A 19,825-nucleotide genomic window follows, 5' to 3' on the forward strand; every position below is an offset into this window, starting at 1 on the left:
AAGTTGCCATAAGTAGATAAAATTTCCCATTAAACAGTGTTTTAACACTGAATATATGTCAGAGCGTGCCTACTGTTTGCAGTCACACTTTTAAAATCATTTCATAGATGTACATTTATTTCTAGAGAAAGTTCTAATAAGCAAGTAGTTCAGACAAAGTATGGCGGGGAGACAAATGGCCATCAATGATGCACTGCTTAACAGGCAGCGCTTGCTGCCTGCTGGAATGGCTCTCTCTGTAAGACTCTTGAGGATGCCACTGGAAATGGTTGTGTTTAAAGTGTAACTATGTGAGATGACAAATATGTTAAATTGCTAGACTGTAATAACCATAATAACGTAGTGATGTGCAAATGTGTTAAAACATCATGTTGTACTCCTTAAGTATACACAATAAAATATTAAAATTTAAACAAAGCTAGAAATACTTTCATTTAGTAAATTCGTTCAGAGGTTTAAAGAAAATCTCAGAGACATTGTCAAGCACTTGCTTTCACCGCCCTTGTACATTTCACCCATTATCTGGGAAAAATTAAGTATTTGGCAGTGAGGAATAGTTCAGAGCAACAACTTCTAGGGGAAAATGAGGTCACTGAGCTGGTGATCAAAAAGAGCTAATGCAGCTCCAGTGAAAATGAGCTGCCAACATTGTTACCAAGGTATCAAGGTGGGACCTGTCCTTTCTGTCTTCCACACACCTGACCCTCAGGCTGAACAATGTATCACTTTTAACCACTTTGTGAAGTATCCACCCCTTCATCCCTGTGTTAATCTTTCCATATTTCACAAGTCTGCCTTTGCGTAGAGTGGAAAACTACACAGGATAGTCTGTCCCAAGGTGCCCACTAGTGACGATACCGAAGATCGCAATCAAGGGAAGGTAATTTACGAAGTGGCAGAATATGATGAGAGAGCAGCCGCAGCAGCACGTGACTGTTGCGGTGTAAGTTCTGTCTTCCAAAAGGCAGTTAAACTCATTAGCATTTCTACTTAGGGAAATGCTGGCAAGCAATTTGTAACAATAGCACTGTCTGAAGTATAAAGCTTCAAACAAGGACTAAGAGATCAAGTTAACTACATGGTATTACATGGAGAAAAGGTATATAAAACCAGACAAAGGGAGAAAGACATGAACTACCCTAAAGCAATATGTCAAAGGTAATTTCACAAACATCATTTACCAAAATGATATTATCTAGTTTTCACTTCCAACTAATCTCGTGAGCCTCCTTTACCAAAACTTATGTTTCTGAGGCAAATTAATGAGCTTACTTTATTTTCTATGGTTCCATATTTTGACTTACTTGCTTAGTTCACCGGATGAGGATTTTCTACGTTTTAATTCTTTCACATAGAGTTGATTATGTCTTCTAAATGTGGTTTCATCAAAATCGTCTTGAGAAGTTTCTATTGGGGAGACTTCAGATTCCCCATATGTAACGCTGAGATCCATCTGAGTTTCCATCTGAGATGATGGTTGTGTCTAAAACAAATTGAAATTACAAATTTTTAGATAATTATAATATGAATAGTTATTGCATTTTTTAAGTTTTGAGTCAGTGATTCAGAGAATAATTTTAAATATGCAAAAAAGCAGAAATTTAAAATGTTTATCATCAATATCACCTAGTTAATGTAATTCAATATTAAATTGAATTTTAAAAAAGGAATGATTCTTATTTTGGTACTCATGTAATCTGATAATTCAAAGAAAAACAGAGTCATTTTAAATTCTTACAAATTGAACTATGTCCCTTAAGAACAATTCAAGAGTGTGGTCTAATCTCTAAATGAATTTTTTTTCTTTTCCTAATGTTCTTGTTTTATGCAAACTGGTCTTAATAATCAAGTAATTCTCCAGGGAGAATCATTAATCTGAAAGACCAATTTAGTTTTAATGCTGATGGAAACTGCAATATTTAAAGGGAAAAATAGATGCCACCTTCCCTCTAGAAATCTACAAAACAAAATAAAGTTTAAGTCTTCTCTATATTAATAATGTATGTTTTGCCTGATTCTTATAGCTTTTCAGTTTTTGGTTGTTTTCTAATTTGGGGGTTTTGATTTGTTTTGTTTTTTTACTTTCTTTTCTTTTTTTTTTTTGAGACAGGGTCACACTGTGTCTCTCAGACTACGGTGGCATGATCATAGCTCACTACAGCCTCCACCTTTGAGGCCCAAGTTATTGTCCTCCCTCAGCCTCTCAAGTAGCTGGAAGTACAGTCCATACACCACTACTCCTGGTAATTGTTTTATTTTCTTTATAGAGATGAATTCTTACCCTGTTACCCAGGCTTATCTGGAACTACTGGGCTCAAGTGATCCTCCCACCTCGGCCTCCCACAGTACTTGCATGACAGGCATAAGCCACCATGGGTGGTCTCTTGTGGTTTTTCTATCATCCTGTTTCTCTCCTTCCATTGAACTCTAATATTCTTTTTTTGAGACAGCGTCTGACTCCATCACCCAGGCTAAAGTGCACTGGCACCATCCCAGCTCACTACAGCCTCTTGAATTCCTGGGCTCAAGTGATCCTCCAGCCTCAGCCTCCAAGTAGCTGGGACTGCTGGTGTGTGTCACCATGATTGGCCATTTTTTTTCTAATTTTTTGTAGAGACGGGGTCTTGCTATATTGCCCAGGTTGGCCTTGAACTCCTGGCTTCAAGTGATCCTCCTGCCTTGGCCTCCCAAAGGGCTGGGATTAGATGTACTCTAATATTCTTTAATACATAGTCTCATCCAGAGATCTATTTTCATCATTGTCTTCTTTCATACTAAAATCTGATTTTCAATCCTATACTTCCAATTAAAACATTTTGAGGGCTATCAAGGCCCTATTCTTAGTCCTTAATTTGATTTTTTCTCAGCACCAACTGACCATACCCTCTCCTCTGCTCCGCTGACCCACCTTATTTCTAAATGCAGCACCCCTGATGTTTACTCTTATTCCTCTTTTTAAATTCTCTCAGAGCCCCTTAAATATCAAGGCTTTAGCCCAGATTCCCTGATCTATGCAGCCCTGACCTCTTTACTGAGGGCTCCTCCTTCTAGTTCACGTCTCACCGACAATGTTCTCAGCCACACACTCAGCAACATTCCTTGCCGTGGATTACTTGTGCAGACAGATATAGCTACTCTTCTACAGTCTACGTGTTTTCCTACTGTGCTACTTTGAGCGCAGTGTCATATTCTAATCTTGGGGGCACCGTCAGCCTTAGGCTGTTGACCAGCATATTTTGTCTTTTTTTTCTTTTTATAATGCAAAACTTTTCCTTGAGTGTTAGACTATTTATTATATGCCTTTGTTTCCTTGTGAATAATCTCCTTTTCCATAGAGAGATGACCACATGAAGTCTTGTAAAGCTCTTTCAGATGCCCAGTCATTTGGAGGATTGTGTCTTCCCAATCTGGATTCTTCACCTCAAAATTGTGTCCATTGAATGCCTTAACCCAGGCAGTCTCTGGCTTAGGAATTCATGAGATGAGAGCTTTGTGGAGAAGTTAAGGCTATTGATTCAGTTGGTGCAAAGCTGTTTCTTATGGCATTTTTGATTCACAGGGTACACCTCAAAGTGGTGAGTAATTCTAGGCCATATTTCTAACTCATTTCTATGGGAATCTACAGAAAATCACCCATTGTTTTTCAATAACCTAAATAGGTTTTGAGTATTCTTACAAATTTTTCAATTTTTGATGCCTTAATCTATTCCTGTAAGACACACATTTAGGGCATGTCTCCTGCCGTCCTCACTCACAGAAGACTCATCATCAAAATATTGTCGTCTCCCTTATATGAAAACTATGCTAATAAAATGTGACCAATTTATATGAAACCTAAGAGAAAGGCCAGTCAACAACCATGTTCTAGTTTCCCCGATAGGTGTATCTGTAAACAGAATTGCATCAATCTTCCTATCGTGACTTAAAGAAACTAGTTAGTAGGTGTATCTGCCTCATTGCTCCAATTTAGTCCTCACAAGGAAGTCACCTGATCTTCATTCCTACAAAGGAGAGCACGATGACACAAGACTCCTGTTCTGCATGGTAAACAGTTACATAGTTTTCACTACACATCAATAAATTCTTATAGTATCCTGGAATACACACCAGTCTTTTCTGAGATCATACTTTTAAGCCTTAAAAAGACTGATGAACACACGTGAAAGGGAAAAAGTTAGTTTCTGAACTTCCGGTGCCAGGAGCACTGTGCTGCCCTGTAATGCCTGCCACGGCATCTCTTTTGTTTTAAAATCCAAACAGAAAAACACATCCCTTCAGAGGAACAATCTCGCATAATGACCTAGTTCCCATTCTTGACGGGGAATACAAATCACAACATTAAAAGCAATTTATTCTCAAAATCTCACTGAACAGTTTTAGATTACAAGAGAATTTTGGAATTCTAGAATCATTCCTCAAATCTCTTCTTAGAATTGTAAAATATATCATAAACTGCTGGCAGCGACTCAGAGAGTTGTGCACCCATGTCCACAGCAGCATTATTTTCAATAGCAAAAACCACAGAAATAACCCCAATGTCCATCAGTGGATGAATAGATAAACAAAATGTGGCATATATAAAATATTCTTTTCAGGCTATCATAATCTCCTTATTAAAATCTTAATACCAAAATCATTAATTTTATGAATTCAGTTTCTTCCATAAAGTCAAGAGGACTTGCACTGCCAGTAGCGAGTAATATCAGTATGAATGCAATAAATATACCATCGGTGAGACTTTTCATATTGCCTAAAACATTCTTATATACAGATAGTCCCTGACTTCTAATGACCCAACTTACAATTTTTCAACTTTGCAATGGCATAAAACCTTTGCAATTTTGATATAATTATGATGCTTCAACTTAAAAGTTTTTGTTTACAATAGTGTGAAACCGTCTCAATTTCAATATGTTTTGAATTTTAAATTTTGATGTTTTTGCAGGCTAGCAATATGTGGTACAGGAGATATTCAGGACTGCATTATAAGGTAGACTTTGTGTGAGATTATGCTACCCAACTTTAGGCTAATGTAAGTGTTCTGAGAATGTTTAGGGTAGGCTAGGCTAAGCTACAATGTTCAGTAGCTTAGGGGGATTGGGCGTTTTAAATGCATTTTTGTCCTATGATACACTCCACTTACGGTGGGTTATCAGGATAGGACCCCACTGTATGTCATGGAGCATCTATACTATGGGCGGAGCATCCTGAATCTGAAAATCTGAAATTCAAAGTGCTCCAAAATCTTAATCTTCTTGCATGTGGACATGACACCACAAGTGGGAAATTCCACATCTGACTTCATGTGACAGGTTGCAGTGCAAACACACTCAAAGCTCTGCTTCATGCACAAAATCATTTCAAAACATTCCATAAAATTACCTGCAGGCTTAGTGCATAAGGTATTTGTGAAACATAAATAAACTGTGTGTTTAGACTTGGATCCTACCCTCAAGATATTTTATTGTGTGTATACAAATATTCTAAAATCTAAAACACTTCTCATCCCAAGCATTTTGGAGGAGGGATACTCAACCTGTACTATCAGAGAAATAAAATTCCCTTTCAGTATGACAGAAAGTAAGTGACTGACTTACGGAACTTGGACTTAACAGTTGCTTCTCATACTGCTCCATGTTGTCCATTGCCTCTCTGATGCTTGCTTTTAATTTTGAATTTTCAATTTCAAGGCTAAAATGTATATTTTGAAACAATTAATATCACAGATAAATTTTTAAAATACCAAATAATTTTTGAACAAACATCTGAAAATATAATTACATAATTTCTTAAAGATTTGAAAAGCAGATAATTTGGCAACTGTATCATTTTTCTAGCTGTATTTTGTGGATAATATGCAAAATTTAGAAAAATGTACAAAAGGTATGCATTTCAAAATAGCTTAAAGCTAAAACTTTTCCTTGGCTTCACACAGATGTACTTATTACCACAGCTGATATAATCTCATATTACACTGCTTATTTGCTTTATAAATACTCAAGTTATTTTGCGTGCTGCTATTAATTATACTTTTGCATGTGGTCTTCCATCTTCTTGTTCCATCTTAAAGTCTCTGTCAATTGATCTGCCAGGGATTTTTGCACCTAAACCAAAAAATTTGTAAAGATTTACACTTGGAAAACCAACATGTCCATCCATAGATGAATGGATAAACAAAATCTGGTATACGTATTTATAAAATATTTTTACACTATTGAAATATTTTTATTGAAATCTTACTACCCACATCATTAATTTTAGAAAGTAAGTCAATTTCTTCTATAAAGTCAAGGGGACTTGCACTACTCCTAGTAAGTACTATCATTATAAATAGAGTAATGTTTTCATCAATGAGACTTTTCATATTGTATAAAATATTCTTATATATAAATAATCCCTGACTTATGATGGTCTTACTTCCAATTTTTTGATTTTATAATGGTGTGAAACCACTGCAATTTTGACATAACGATGATGGTTCAACTTAAAATTTTTTGACTTTACTATGGTATGACACATCCCAATTTCAACGTATTTTTTAATTTTGAATTTTGACCTTTTTCCAGGCTAGCAACATGTTGTATGTGAGATATTCAATATTTATTATATGACAGGATTTGTATTAGATGATTTTACCCAGCTACAGGCTAATGTATGTGTTCTGAGCATGTTTCAGGTAGGATGGGCAAAGCTATGATGTTCAGTAGTTTACATGTATTAAAGGTGTTTTCATCTTATGATATTTTCAACTTACGACGGGTTTATCATGGTATGACACCCCTGTAAGTCAAGGAGAATCTGTACTACAGGTTGAGCATCATAATATCAAAACCTGAAATTGAAAATGCTGCAAAACCTTAATCTTCTTGAGGGTCGACATGACACCACAACTGGAAAATTTTACATCTGACTTCATGTGACAGGTTGCAGTGAAAACACACTCAAATTTGTTTCATGTACAAAATTATTTTAAAACATTATGTAAAAATACCTTCAGGCTTTGTGCATAAGTTGTGTATGTAACAAATAAATTTTGTGTTTACACTTGGATCCCAACCCCAAGATATTTCATTATGTATCTACAAATATTCCAAAATCCAAAACATTTCTGGGCCCAACCATTTTGGATGAGGGATACTCAACCTGTACTACGAGAGAAATAAAATTCCTTTTGGGTATGACAGAAAGGAAGAGACTGACTTACTGAACTTGCACGTAACAGGTGTTTCTCACGCTGCTCAAGTTTGTCCGCTTGCTCTTTGATGGTAACTTTTAATTTTGTATTTTCTATTTTGAGCCTAAAATATACATCATAAAATAATCTCAGATAATTTTTAAAAATATCATGTAATTTCAAACCAAACATCTGAAGATATCACTACATAAATTCTTAAAGATTTGAAAAGTAGATGATTTGGCAACTCTATCATTTTTTCTAGCTGTGTTCATGGAAAATGTGCAAATTATGACTAATGTACAAAAAGTATGCATTTCAAAATAGCTTAAAGCTGAAATTTTTCCTTGGCTTTACACGGATATAGTTATTATCATAACCGGTACAATTCTCAAACTATAAGCTTATTTGCTTTATAATACTCAAGTCATTTTTTGTGCTGCTTTAAATTGTACTTTGTCCTGTGGTCTTCCAGCTTCTCAGCACGTCGTCCAGTCTCTTTCAGCTGATTGTGCACTTCTTGTAGCTAAAACAGGGAATTTTTTAAAAATTACATTTGGAAATAACCTGCATTTCCATCAATGCATGAATGGATAAACAAAACGTGGTATATAGAAAACATGGTTTTTAGACTAACACACTTTTATTAAAAAAAAAATAATCTAGCACAGATCTGCCCATCACCTGTTTGTGTAGCTAAATTTTATTGGTGCACAGACACACCCCTTCATTCTGCATATTATTTATGGCTCCTTTTGTGCTGTAACCGCACAGTGGAGCTGTTGCAACAGGGACCTTCTGGCTCACAAAACCTAAGATTTATCTGGCCCTTTACACAGAAGTTTAGCAACCCCTGCTCTAGGATGAAAATACAACATTATTCTTGTTTTCAAATTATGTCATACCAGATAAATACTCAAATTTACAAAAGTGGTAAAATGGGAAAAGATGGAAAATTACATTATGGTGAGCGTTTCTATTTTTGTGTTCCAAGCACCACTGCTTGAACTGTAGTTTTATTTTATTTTTATGAATATATTTAGCTTTTTATAACAAGGCAACTTATAAACTTTCAACATCTAATATTGACCATCATATTTCCTTTTCAGGGAGAGAAAAAGACAATTTAAAAATAAACAGGATCAAAAGTGCAATAGAGAATGTCAATTCCAAGTAGGACCCTACGGTTCTGCTGACTCTCCCATCGCGTGGCAGGGCTCACGTCATCACTAGGAGAGAATTTATTTTTAAAGTGTCATCTTAAACTGTGAGGATGACTGTCAAACCTCAAAATTAAACATGGCAAAGGAGAAGCCATGTTAAAACTTCCACTTAACCGTCCCAACCATATCAGAGCCATGCTTTGCTGACCACATACGACCACACACAGTTTTCTTTTTCTTGTTTTAAACAAGAGAAAGCAGATAGATACCAGTTGGTAAATGGAACTGTCTATATTCATAGAGAGACACAGTATACTCTCTTGAGTCCAATATAAAGGGAAAAGAGAAAAAAGCTAGACTTCTACGCATCACTACACAGGGGCATAGCACCCTGCAGATTCCAGTAGAGTGAGGAGAGCATGTCTTCATTTTCACCCACAGGGTCAGTGGGGTTGATCCTGTAGATGACAATGAGAAGTTCCATGGAATACTTTGAGAGGCAAGGTCTACACACGGAAAGACCTGAGTCTGAATACCAGCTCCACCATTCCTAGGTATGTGACCTTGTGCAAAAAGGTCAAACTAACGGCTCAGTTTCTTCATCTATAAATGGAGAGAATAATAGTGTCCTCCTTCCTGGGATGTGGAAAGATTACATTGGGGAATATACCTAAAGTACTTGGAAAAGTATGAGGCACATAGTTACTATTAACATTATTATTTTACTTTTTTTTTTTTTACATTACAATGATTTTATTGGTTACAGATTGCTACATTCCAAGGCATATAACTTTATTACTCTGTGAGGAGCAGTAAAGATCTGAGGGGGGGGTCTTAGCTCTGGTACCGTTTGGCCTTCCTAATTATTTACAGGAAAAAAAGGGCAGAAATTGTGGCTGTATGTCACATGACTCCGGCTGCATAGTCACATTTGTTTCAAGGCTCAGAATAATCTAAAGTCCCAACAGTTTTAAGTTTGAGTTATTTAATTTCACATAACTTATGCAAATACTCCTGCCGTACTTTAAATCGTCTCCAGATTACTTACAATACCTAATACAGTGTAAATGCTATGTAAAAAGGTGTTGTACTATATTTTTAAAAATTTGTATTATTTTAATTGTTGTTATTTTTTTTTTAATTTTTGATCTGTAGTTTGTTGAATTGGTAGATTTGTAACCTGTGGATATGGAGGGCCCCCTGTATTAGCAGTACAATTTAGTAAGCCTTTTTTTTTTTTACTTTTGAAAAAATTCCTTTTTCTTTTTTTTTTTATTTCATCTTATTATGGGGGGTACAGAATTTCAGGTTACATACATTGAATTTTATCTTTTAGGCAGGTGGCACGCCCATGGAAGTGGTCTCCTACAGTTGCATTGAATCACTCTTCACACCACTGAAAGTGGCATCAAATAGGAAGCATGAGGTCCAGAATACATCCCTAGTGCTTCCTAGAACTGTCACCAGTTCCACTAGCCGGCAGAGCTTTTGTCTACTTATGAGAATTCATGGCTTTCTTCTGTCTGTAGCACTCGGTGGGATGGTCACGTACCGCGGTGCACAGACCAGCTCCAGGATTGAGCAGCATGGGACTGACGTGACCACCAGAGGTAGGCTAAAGCCACTGCCCTGAAAACACTGGACCCTATTGCTAAATCAAGGTGCCTGGAATAATTCGTTCCCAGCAACTGTATATTTGGGGTTGCGTTGGCAAGCACTCTGATGAGCAGATTAATGTTACGTGGTGTGGCAGATCAGAAGGGCTACAGCCGGAGCTCTTCAGTTGGTAAAGCAGTGCCTATCTACAAATCCCAGTTCTGACTATGTAATAAAGGAAGACTAATTTAAACTTTCTGTTTGATAGTGAGAAAGGCATGAGTATTTGAATGAACAATTCTTCCCTATTAGATTAAGTAGTTTCCATTTTAGATTTAATTGCTTAAAATACATTCAGAATAAAATTTTATTACATCAATCTCACAGAGAAGAGATTTTTGGTATGGTATAAAGTCTTTAATTTTACCCTAACAACTATGAAGAAAAAACATTTTCAATTTATATAAGCATAAGTGATGGGCACGTCAGATATTACTCCTCCCTTAGACAAATTTATGATCAGACAAGATTAACTCTCATAAAAAAAATCAAAGCAATGCAAAATGAAGGACTAACTTATTCTGCACAGACTAGACAACAAGGGCTGAGGCATAAGATCAATGAGAGTCACAACAGTCAGAAAAGCTTCATGAAGAAGGGGAGATTGTGCGCCAGGTCTGAATGCATGAGGCTAGATGACCAGAAACTGAAAAGGCAGCAAGGACAGCATGAGAAAGGCAGAAAGGTGGTGAAATCCACCAACTAACTCTGAGGATAATGTTCAATGGCAGGGAAATAAATCATATGTTCACATAATAACTTGTGAATGAATGTTCATGGCAATATTATACGTTATAGCCAAAAAGTGGAAACAACCTAAAGGTCCATCAAGTGCTGAATGGGTCGCTGGACAATAGGGTGTTATTGGACAATATTAAGCGATGCAGCAGTGTCACCCGCTACAGCACGGACGAACCCTGCAAACACGCCATGTGAAAGGAGCCGGTCATGAAGGACTACGTCCCGTGTGACTCCAGTATAGGAAACGTGCAGAACAGGCAAATCCATGGAGACGAAGGTAGATGGTGGTCGCCCGGGACTGGGGGAGCTGGGGGGCTACGATGAGGGTGGAGGTGATGGCTCTGGGATGCAGGGTTTCTTTTTACAGTGATGACCACGTTCTGAAATTGATTGTGGCGATGGTTACACAACTCTGTGAATATACTAAGAGACGTTTAAATGGGTGAACTCCATGGCATGTGAATGAGACCTCAATAAAAATCCAAGGGCAGGATCTGGATAATTTTCTTAATTCTCTCTTTTGACGTACGTGCTATACATGGCCTGAATATTTCTATGCTTTTCTGATACAATTTAAATGAAAGGAAAATAAAGGAAACTTAACCTTTCAAAAAGGTTGTAAATTAACCTAAAACATTTGCATTTTGAAGAATAGTATAATAGCCTTTCTGTACAAGCTAACCTGAAATCCAGGACATAAGTGTAGACAGATTCTGTATCGAGTCACAAAAGCAAAGATGAGAAATAAGACTATGTTCTGGAACATTCCCTTAGACATTATCCTCTGATTTAATCTGGCCTGCCTCACCATGGCAATAGAGAAATCACTAAAAACATTGTTTAACAGGAAAAACATTCTCTCAACTTCTGTGAAGAATGATGCATAATCCTCAAGTTTCCTAAGGGCGGCACATATTATAAGAAAATATACTTGTAATTATAAGAAAAGATGCCAGGACAAAAGTCACAGTTTAAGAAATAAGTGCATTATAAATATAATAAAATTGTAATAAAACTAATCATAAGGAAAATATGAAAGAAAGCTGTCCACTGAAACTAGTAACCTAAAATACTTTATATTATTGAACCTGCTCTAGATGAACTGTTGACAAGTTAAATTTCATACATACTTGACTTGTGATCTGACTTAATTGCTGCTTTGAATCCTGGGCCTCATCTTCTAAATGAGCGTGACAACGTGATTTCTTATTTTATTGTATTTTATGTTCCAACAATATTGCATACTTTAGGCCAGTGGAAGTGATCTCTTACAGTTGCACTGAATCATTCTTCACACCTCCGAAAGTGGCATCAAACAGGAAGCATGAAGCCCATGATACACCTCCAGTACTGCACAAAACTCACCAGTTCCACTAGTCAGCGGTACTTTTTTCCACTTCTAAGAATTCACAGCTTCTCTCTGTAGTACTCAGGGGGATGATCATGTACCGCAGGGCACAGAGCGCCTGGAGCCTTGAGTAGTATGGGACTGACATGACCATTAGAGGAAGAGTAAAGCCATTTGCCTGAAAACATTGGAACCTGTGGCTAAGTCAGGATGCCCGAATCAGCTCATTCCCAGCGCCTGTGGATGCTGGGCTGCGTTAGCAAGCACTCTGACGAGCACATTAAGGTTGTGCGGAACAGCACAGCCGAAAGGATGCAGCCAGAGGTTTGCAGCTGGTGCAGTGATATTAATCTACAAATCGCAGTTCGAGCTACATAGTGAAGGAAGGCTAACTTAAATTTTCTTTTTCATAAGGAAAAAAACATGAGTATTTGATTCAACAATTCTCCTCCACTAGAGTAAGTAGTTTCAGTTTTATATGTGATTGCTTAAAATATATTTAGAATAAAACTTTATTATGTCAGTGTTGCAGAGAAGAAATTATTGGTATGGATTAAAGTATTTCATTTTTATCCTGACAACTGTAAACCTAAAACATTTGGAGAAGAGTATAGTGGCCTTTCTGTACAAGTGAACCTGAAACCCATGAAATAAGTATACACAGAATCTGTATCCAGTCACAAAAGTGAACATAAGAAGTAAGACTATGTTCTAGATCATTCCATTACATATTATCTTCTGATTTAATCTGGCTTGCCTCACGATGGCAATAGAGATATCACTAAATATAATTTTTAATAGGAAAAAGGTTCTCTCAACTTCTCTGAAGGATGTATAATTGTCAAGTTTCCTAAGAGTAAAATATTATAAGAAAACATATAGGTAATGGTTAGAAAAAATGGCAGAATGAAAGTCAGAGTTTAAGAAATAAGTGTAACATCTGGGAACGACACCAATCGGATATCAGACTGAGGTGGGGGGTGGGGGAGGGGATGGGGGTATGCCTACACAATGAGTGCATTGCGCACCGTTTGGGGAATGGTAACGCTTGAAGGTGCTGACTCGGGAAGGGGGGGTGGGGAAGGGAGGGATATATACCTACATGATGGGTGCAACATGCACTACCTGGGGAACAGACACGCCTGGAGCTCTGATTTGGGGGGAAAGGCGGTATATGGGCAACGTATGTAACCTGCAATTCTGTATCCCCCATAATAATAAGATAAAAAAAAATAAAGTAAGCTAGAAGAAAAAAAAAAAAAAGAAATAAGTGTAAAGATCATAAAATTGTAATACATTTCATCATAACAAAAATACCAAAGAAAGCTGTCCCCTGAAACTTGTACCCCAAAATACTTTATACTATTGAACCAACTCTAGATGAACTGTTGACATGTTAAATTTCATACATACTTGACTGTTGGCCTGACTTAATTGCTTCTGTGAATTCTGAGCCTCATCTTCTAAATGAGCGTGACAACATGATTTAATCTCTAGCGAAGTCTGGGACCCAGAGAGCTTTTGTACAGTATCCACCAGTTCTTGCCGAAGTTGTCTCACAACTGCCTGATAAGACATTTTTGTTACTGATGTTATAAATCACCTCATTATTAAATTATGTTAACAATATTTAACATATATACTTTGAAAAATATCACCACATACATCGATTCACCTTCCTTTCCTTGTGTGTACCCATTCGTGTTTATCACCGAATTTGGCTAAGGACACCACAGGTGGTGCTATCTTCCTGCCAAATCAGTATTCTGTTACTCACACACAGATTTACTTCACTATTCATTCCTCCCCTGACGAATGTGAAATGCTTAACAACCCACTGACCACCTTCATAGGTATGCGGGCGGGACAGGTGGCGGTCAGTTCTACACCGTGAAACGTTTTCCCTCTGAGTTCCCCACGTATTCAATCCCTTACTTAAATCCTTCCAGTAGATTTCTATCTCAGAAGAAAAGTAAAATTCTAGTGGCCCTCTGGACCCTGGGTAACATGGACTCCACCTTCCTCCCCGACCTCAGGTCCTCAAACTCTGTCCCCTACCCAGTCCTTTCCCACTCTACATAAATCCTACCACCCCTGACTGCTCTGAAAATGGGGATCCAGTACCAAACTAATACACCACAGATAGCTGCAGTAATCTCTGTACTGGACAAAGTTATATCCAAATGTCAATCTTTGAGAGTTGAAATGAAAACTATGAGCAAATTGTTTGTAAAAATATTCAAAGTAAATTATAAATACTAGTAGGAAGACTAAATAAAATAAAGTTTTGCTGAATTTCAGCCCATTTATCCCAAATTATGATACAATTAAAGGTGGATGCCTTTAAAGAATTAATGATCATAAAATACATAATTTAAGATTAAAATATTCTCAGACTTAAGTCAAGTAGGCATGAATAAAAGTAAAATTGTAGAAACTAAAATGTGTAAAAATCTACTGAGGAAGTATTACAAGGTACAGCAATACACTTCAGTTCATCTGGAAAAGCTGGTATTAACTGTCAAAGTAAGCCACTTTATTGAATCTTAACTTCCAAATACACATTCCAGGTATGAGCACTTCTCTTTATCTGCATCATCATGGTCTTAAAATGAGGCAACATAAAGAGATTAAATTATTTCAGTATTAAAAGAATATGTTAGCAATATTACTCAATATCTATTAAAAATCGGTAACTTAAACTCTTAAAATTTCCTAAGTGACTCATTGTCTTTACTCAAAGTAAAGCATCTCTCAGCTCCAACATTTATTTGCTGGAAACAAGGTATGTGTCTAGGCTGATATCACAAACACATTTATCATCTTGATATTGTCACAATTCAACCAGATACAACATTTAGCCATCACCAAATATTAATGAAATTTTCTTCTAGGAAGTTTGAAAAAATATTTATTTCTTAATACTTACTTCTCTTTCCACTTTCTCTTTTTCATGTTGGTACACTCTTTCTTTTAAACGATTACATTCATGCATTAACTTCTGATTTTTCTCTTCTAACAGAAGACTATGCATTTTACTCTCAGCTTCAAGTGTTTTTACAGTCGCATGAAATTTGTGTTGGTTAGTAGTTAATGTCTTGTCTTTATTGGCAACTTCCTTGTGAGCATGATCTAGTTGTTGTTGAAGTAACATGTTTTTACGTTGCTCTTCAGATAATCTCTCCTCCAAAGACTCCTGCTTTATGATGTACTTATTCACTTTGTCTTGTTCACCTTGGAACATTCGTCCCATTTCCTTCCTTTGAAACTCTGTCTCCCTCAGGTCTCTTTGTGCACCTTCTAAAACCAGAGTCTTTTCTTGGAGAGCATCTCTTGTATGACGGAACTCAACTTGTAGCCTTCTGAATTTACTTTCGGATTCATGAAGCAGTTGAAAAAGGTTGTTGGCATGAGAATTCATATATTCCTCTCTACCAGACCACTCATCTTTTGCTTGCTGGAAAACAAACCCTAGGTCTTTTGCTGTGGTCTGACTTTGATCACGATCCTGAATAACAGCAGCCAGTCTAAGTTTGTATGACTCAACTTCTGTTTTCAGTTTTTCTTCGTTTTGTTTTTCTTCTTCCAGTTCATGTTTTAGTATTATATTCTCATGCGTTAGAAGAGTGATATTGCAATCATGCAAGAATATTGTATTGGTGACTCTTTCCCCGTTGAGTGTTATAGTCTTTTGAAGGTCATTAGCCTTTTCTTGTAAGATTTTGTTGTCCTCCAAATATTCCTTTTCCTTTTCTTCATTTTCCATTTTTATTGTGTTTATTTCTACTCTTAGATTGGCAATTTCATCACGCAACATGTGATTCTTACGCAACAGATCTGTTTCTTTGTCACGACTAGCAGAAATCTAAGTGAAACAAAGGAACGTGTTAGCTGTTACTCAATAAAACGGCATTCATAATTTCCTCTGAAGTTAAAAAATAACCTGTACATTTATATAATGAAAGTGTTGCAAATCAGTGGCTATCTAACTGGAAAAAGAAGGTGGATCCAAACCTCAAACCTTATAGAGCATCAACTCCGAAAGTTTCAAAAATTTATATGCGAAGGGGGGGAAGATGGCTGAGTAGAGACACGAGCTGTCAGATCATCCTGGAGGGAAGGAAGGGTTTCAGAGAAAGCAGAGGGGGCAAAGGGCACAGCTCGAATGTAGTTCTGGGGAAGTTGCCAGAGCCTGTCAGAGGTTTCACAGGGAAAAGGTTCAGAGCAGAGCAGGAAGAAAAAAGACATCAGCAGAGATCAACCCCAGAGAAGCTGGGTGCCTCGTGGAGAGGGTGGGTGGGGGATTTGTTTCTCCATCCCTCACACCTGTGGTAATCAGGTGGCCTCCAAGCTGCTTGGGAGCTTTTCCACCCACATGAGCCCAAGGGCTACTGCAACCAATGCAGTAGGGGCTTCTTGAAAATAGAGCATCAGGCTTCCAGCCCCTTTGGGCTCTCTCCAAACACCCATGATCTGGAAGCGAGATGGCAGGCTCCATACTGCTTTTCTGCCGATGGCATCTCTTTGTCCACCCCAGAGAGCACCGGCCCTTCAGTTTTCACGTCACCTGCTCCCACACAATTCCCAGCTCCTGCCCAGACGACAGTGGCTCTGGAGAATTTGTGTGATCCCAGAGCTTGGACATTTTGTGTGGGCTTCCCTCCAGGGAGAGGGACCGGAAGGGGCTGGAGTGCTGGCTCTCCTCTGTTCACAGTCTCTTTTCCTGCCCCCTCCCCCACCCACTGCAGCCAAGAGCAATGAGTGAGCTGAGACTCTCAAAAGTGGCTGAGTCCCCTGTGTTCTTGTACCCATGAGTCTGAGGTTTCCCCAGAGAGTGGGGCCCACACCTTTCCCTTTGAGGACCTGTGGTGGATGTAGGGGTACCTGGTCTGGGAGTTCCCTTCCCACCAGCACTCCCTGGGGATGTCTGCCAGTGGGATCGGCATGTGGGCCAGGTCCTGTAACCCCAGGACTCGACCAGGTTGCTTGGAGGCACAGAGGGGAGATCTGACAACTAAACTGGGGAAGCAAGGGAGCCCACGAGGGCACAGCTGACAGAAGAGTGCGGCGTGGGTCCAAGACTGCAGCAAACAGGTGGAGCACCGCTCCCCCCACAGGAAAGCCACACTTGCAGACTGGGGTGGGACCTTGGACAGGGAGTTCCCCCACCTTTGGCACCATTGCTGGCAAACTCAGTGAGTTCAGATGCCCGTCTGCAACCAGACACTGGAGGGAGACTTGTGGAGCAGGGCAGGAGGGAGAAGAGTGAATCTCACTCCAGACAGCCAGTCTCCGAATCCCAGATGGGCCCTTGCCCATGAGCAGACCTTCCAGTTTGGTGAAACTGCATCAGCACCCTTCCCAGCAGCTTTCCCCAGCAGCCTGGGAGCCGATCTTTGATCCTTGCAAGACAGTTCTAGGGCCTACGTCTGCGGAGCCTGAAGGCAGGCTTACCCCACCTGGCCCCACTCAGCCTCACTCCTGCATCCACCTCACTGAGGCGGAAAACTGGGAATCCCCTGGGAGCTCCAGGGCCCCTCCCAGTGCCTGTGGCATCCAGGCACTTCCCCTGAGGGGCTAGCCATGGTCACAGGCACAAAGGACAACATTGCAACTGGCCCTTTCCTGCAAGCACAAACCACTTGTACAGCCCATTACAGCATCTACTGACTCAGTCCAACAGGGCATGGCTGATTCTTACCCCAAGCACCACTTACCATCTCAAGAGATTAATCTGGGTATTCCAACTTAACTCACACTGCTGAGGAGAAGGAGAAGACAGAAAAATAGAAGCAGCCCATGGGGGCACTGCCTTTAAGGAGATGGGTAAAAGTTGCAGGCAGCTTGAGCTGTTAGGGGACCCCTCCACCTCTGCAGACCTCTAGGCTATTGGGGGACTGCTCAGAGTCTGTGCAAAGACATTGCAACAGAAAGCAGGCGCTGCAGAGATATGGCAGCTGTCAATCCTGGTTTCTGCAGCTAATGCCATCCTGAATGCTTAGGTGCATGCCACCAGGTCTGCTCAGGACTCGGCTTTCCAGCAGTAGCCCTCACATCACCCCTGCTAGGCCAGGGAGGGAGCACACAGAACAGACGCTCCCCCGTGCCATGAGCTGTGACTGGGAGCCACGCACCCCTCCGCGCTGTGGGGAATCTGAGCAGAAGACGAGACTCAGGCACCACAGGCACCATCTGGGAAGCCTTGGTTGACTGCCTCCGTGGGACTTAGGTCGGGGGAGAACCTCGGCTGACCAGCAGCCCTGGCCCACCTCCACAGTCATGAGGCCCCTTGGACAAAACGCTGCTGTGACGGGGCTGCAGCAGTCTCCCTGCTGGTGGAACAGCCCCCACCTCTGTGGCTCTGCCCTCGTGTTCCCCAGATACAGCTCAGAGTCCATTACTGCACCTGAGACTGAGGCTCTACAACTGTTGCTCCAGGGCCCCCACTGAGCCTATAACACCACCCCTAAGATTCTAGAGTTATGCCTGGGTCCCAAGACCCACCCTTGAGTCTCCACCAATGTCTCTGGGCTGGCAGAACAACCGTGAGGTCCAACACTTTAACAAGTCTTGAGCAGCCATTATTCCTGGACCTGGTTAGGACAAATGCTCACAACCCACTCACCCATGACCACTGCGTAGATAGACTTACTCAACTGCCACTGTCACCTCCACTGGATGACCTGGTGCAGAGCAAACCCTCACAACAAGAGCTTCCATGGAGAGAGTCGCATCCAGGCCCCAACTCAAAGTTCCAATAATGACTGGGGAACAATCCACTACCCTGCACAGAGATCATCCCACACTGGCTTGCACTGAGGGAATCACAGGGGAATGGGACAAAACAGGACAGCTGTTCTATAGGCTCTCAGTGCACCTGCACCTCCCTTGCTGGGTCAACACCCCAGAGTAGGACACAAAAGCTCCATCTAGGGTCTTCCCCTTCCCCTGACTAAACAGGAGAGTTCCCAGCAAAGGAGAACAGGTGCCCTGCGATCCTATTAGCCTGGAGCACAGAGAAGAGGATTCAGATGAGAAGAAATCAGCAAAACAACTCTGGCAACATGAAAAAACAAAACAATTTCACATTCCCAAGGGATCACAATGGAGCTACGGTAGTGGACTACAACCACAAGGAAATTGCCAAAATTACAGAAATGGAATTCAGAATATGGATGTCAAATAAGATCAATGGAACTGAAAAGAAAGTTGAAAACCAACAAAAAGAACTCAAAAAATATTTCAGGAAATTAATGAAAAAGTCACTAAAGTGCCAAACAACATAAGAGAGGATAAAATACTACAGAACTTAAAGAAATGAAAGAGTAATTTAGGGAATTCAAAACACAGCAGAAAGCTTTAGCAACAGACTAAACTGAGGAAAATAAAGAATCTCAGAGCTTGAAGATAAGACTCTTGAGGTAACCCAGACATTTAAAGAGGCAGAGAAGAGAATAAAAAACACTAAGTAATCACTTGGAGAGCTGCAGGATCATGTGAAGTGAACTAACATACGAATTATAGGTACCACCGAGGGAGAAGAAGAAAGAACTAAAAGCATGGAAAATGTATTTGAGAGAATTATTCAGAAAAACTTTCCTGATATCGCCAGAGATCCAGACGTTCAGATACAAGAAGGTCATTGAACACCAGCAACATTCATAGCAAATAAGTCATCCCCAAGACAGAGTAATCAAACTGGCCAAAGCCAAAATGAAGGAGAAAATTCTACAAGCAGCAAGA

The 19,825-nt window shown here is 39.6% G+C and overlaps 1 protein-coding gene and 1 long non-coding RNA gene across 2 annotated transcripts in view; one reads left to right on the forward strand and one right to left on the reverse strand.

The window, feature by feature from the left end:
* Window positions 1–845: 845 nt before the first annotated feature.
* Window positions 846–19,825, reverse strand: part of LOC138379671 (ankyrin repeat domain-containing protein 26-like) — a 61,453-nt gene continuing 42,473 nt past the window's right edge. The window contains exons 8-14 of the mRNA XM_069464814.1: window positions 13,496–13,648; window positions 7,630–7,700; window positions 7,205–7,298; window positions 6,031–6,104; window positions 5,598–5,691; window positions 1,305–1,483; window positions 846–954 (exon numbers count right to left, since the gene is read on the reverse strand). Coding sequence (XP_069320915.1) covers window positions 846–954; window positions 1,305–1,483; window positions 5,598–5,691; window positions 6,031–6,104; window positions 7,205–7,298; window positions 7,630–7,700; window positions 13,496–13,648 — 774 coding nt within the window. The remainder of the gene's footprint in view (window positions 955–1,304; window positions 1,484–5,597; window positions 5,692–6,030; window positions 6,105–7,204; window positions 7,299–7,629; window positions 7,701–13,495; window positions 13,649–19,825) is intronic.
* On the forward strand, window positions 8,841–11,225 carry LOC138379672 (uncharacterized). Its single transcript, XR_011232264.1, has 3 exons — window positions 8,841–8,891; window positions 9,674–9,947; window positions 10,792–11,225. It is a non-coding gene; the product is annotated as an uncharacterized lncRNA (long non-coding RNA).

This window comes from Eulemur rufifrons, unplaced genomic scaffold (genome assembly GCF_041146395.1).
Source record: "Eulemur rufifrons isolate Redbay unplaced genomic scaffold, OSU_ERuf_1 scaffold_114, whole genome shotgun sequence".
Taxonomy (NCBI): Eukaryota; Metazoa; Chordata; class Mammalia; order Primates; family Lemuridae; genus Eulemur; species Eulemur rufifrons.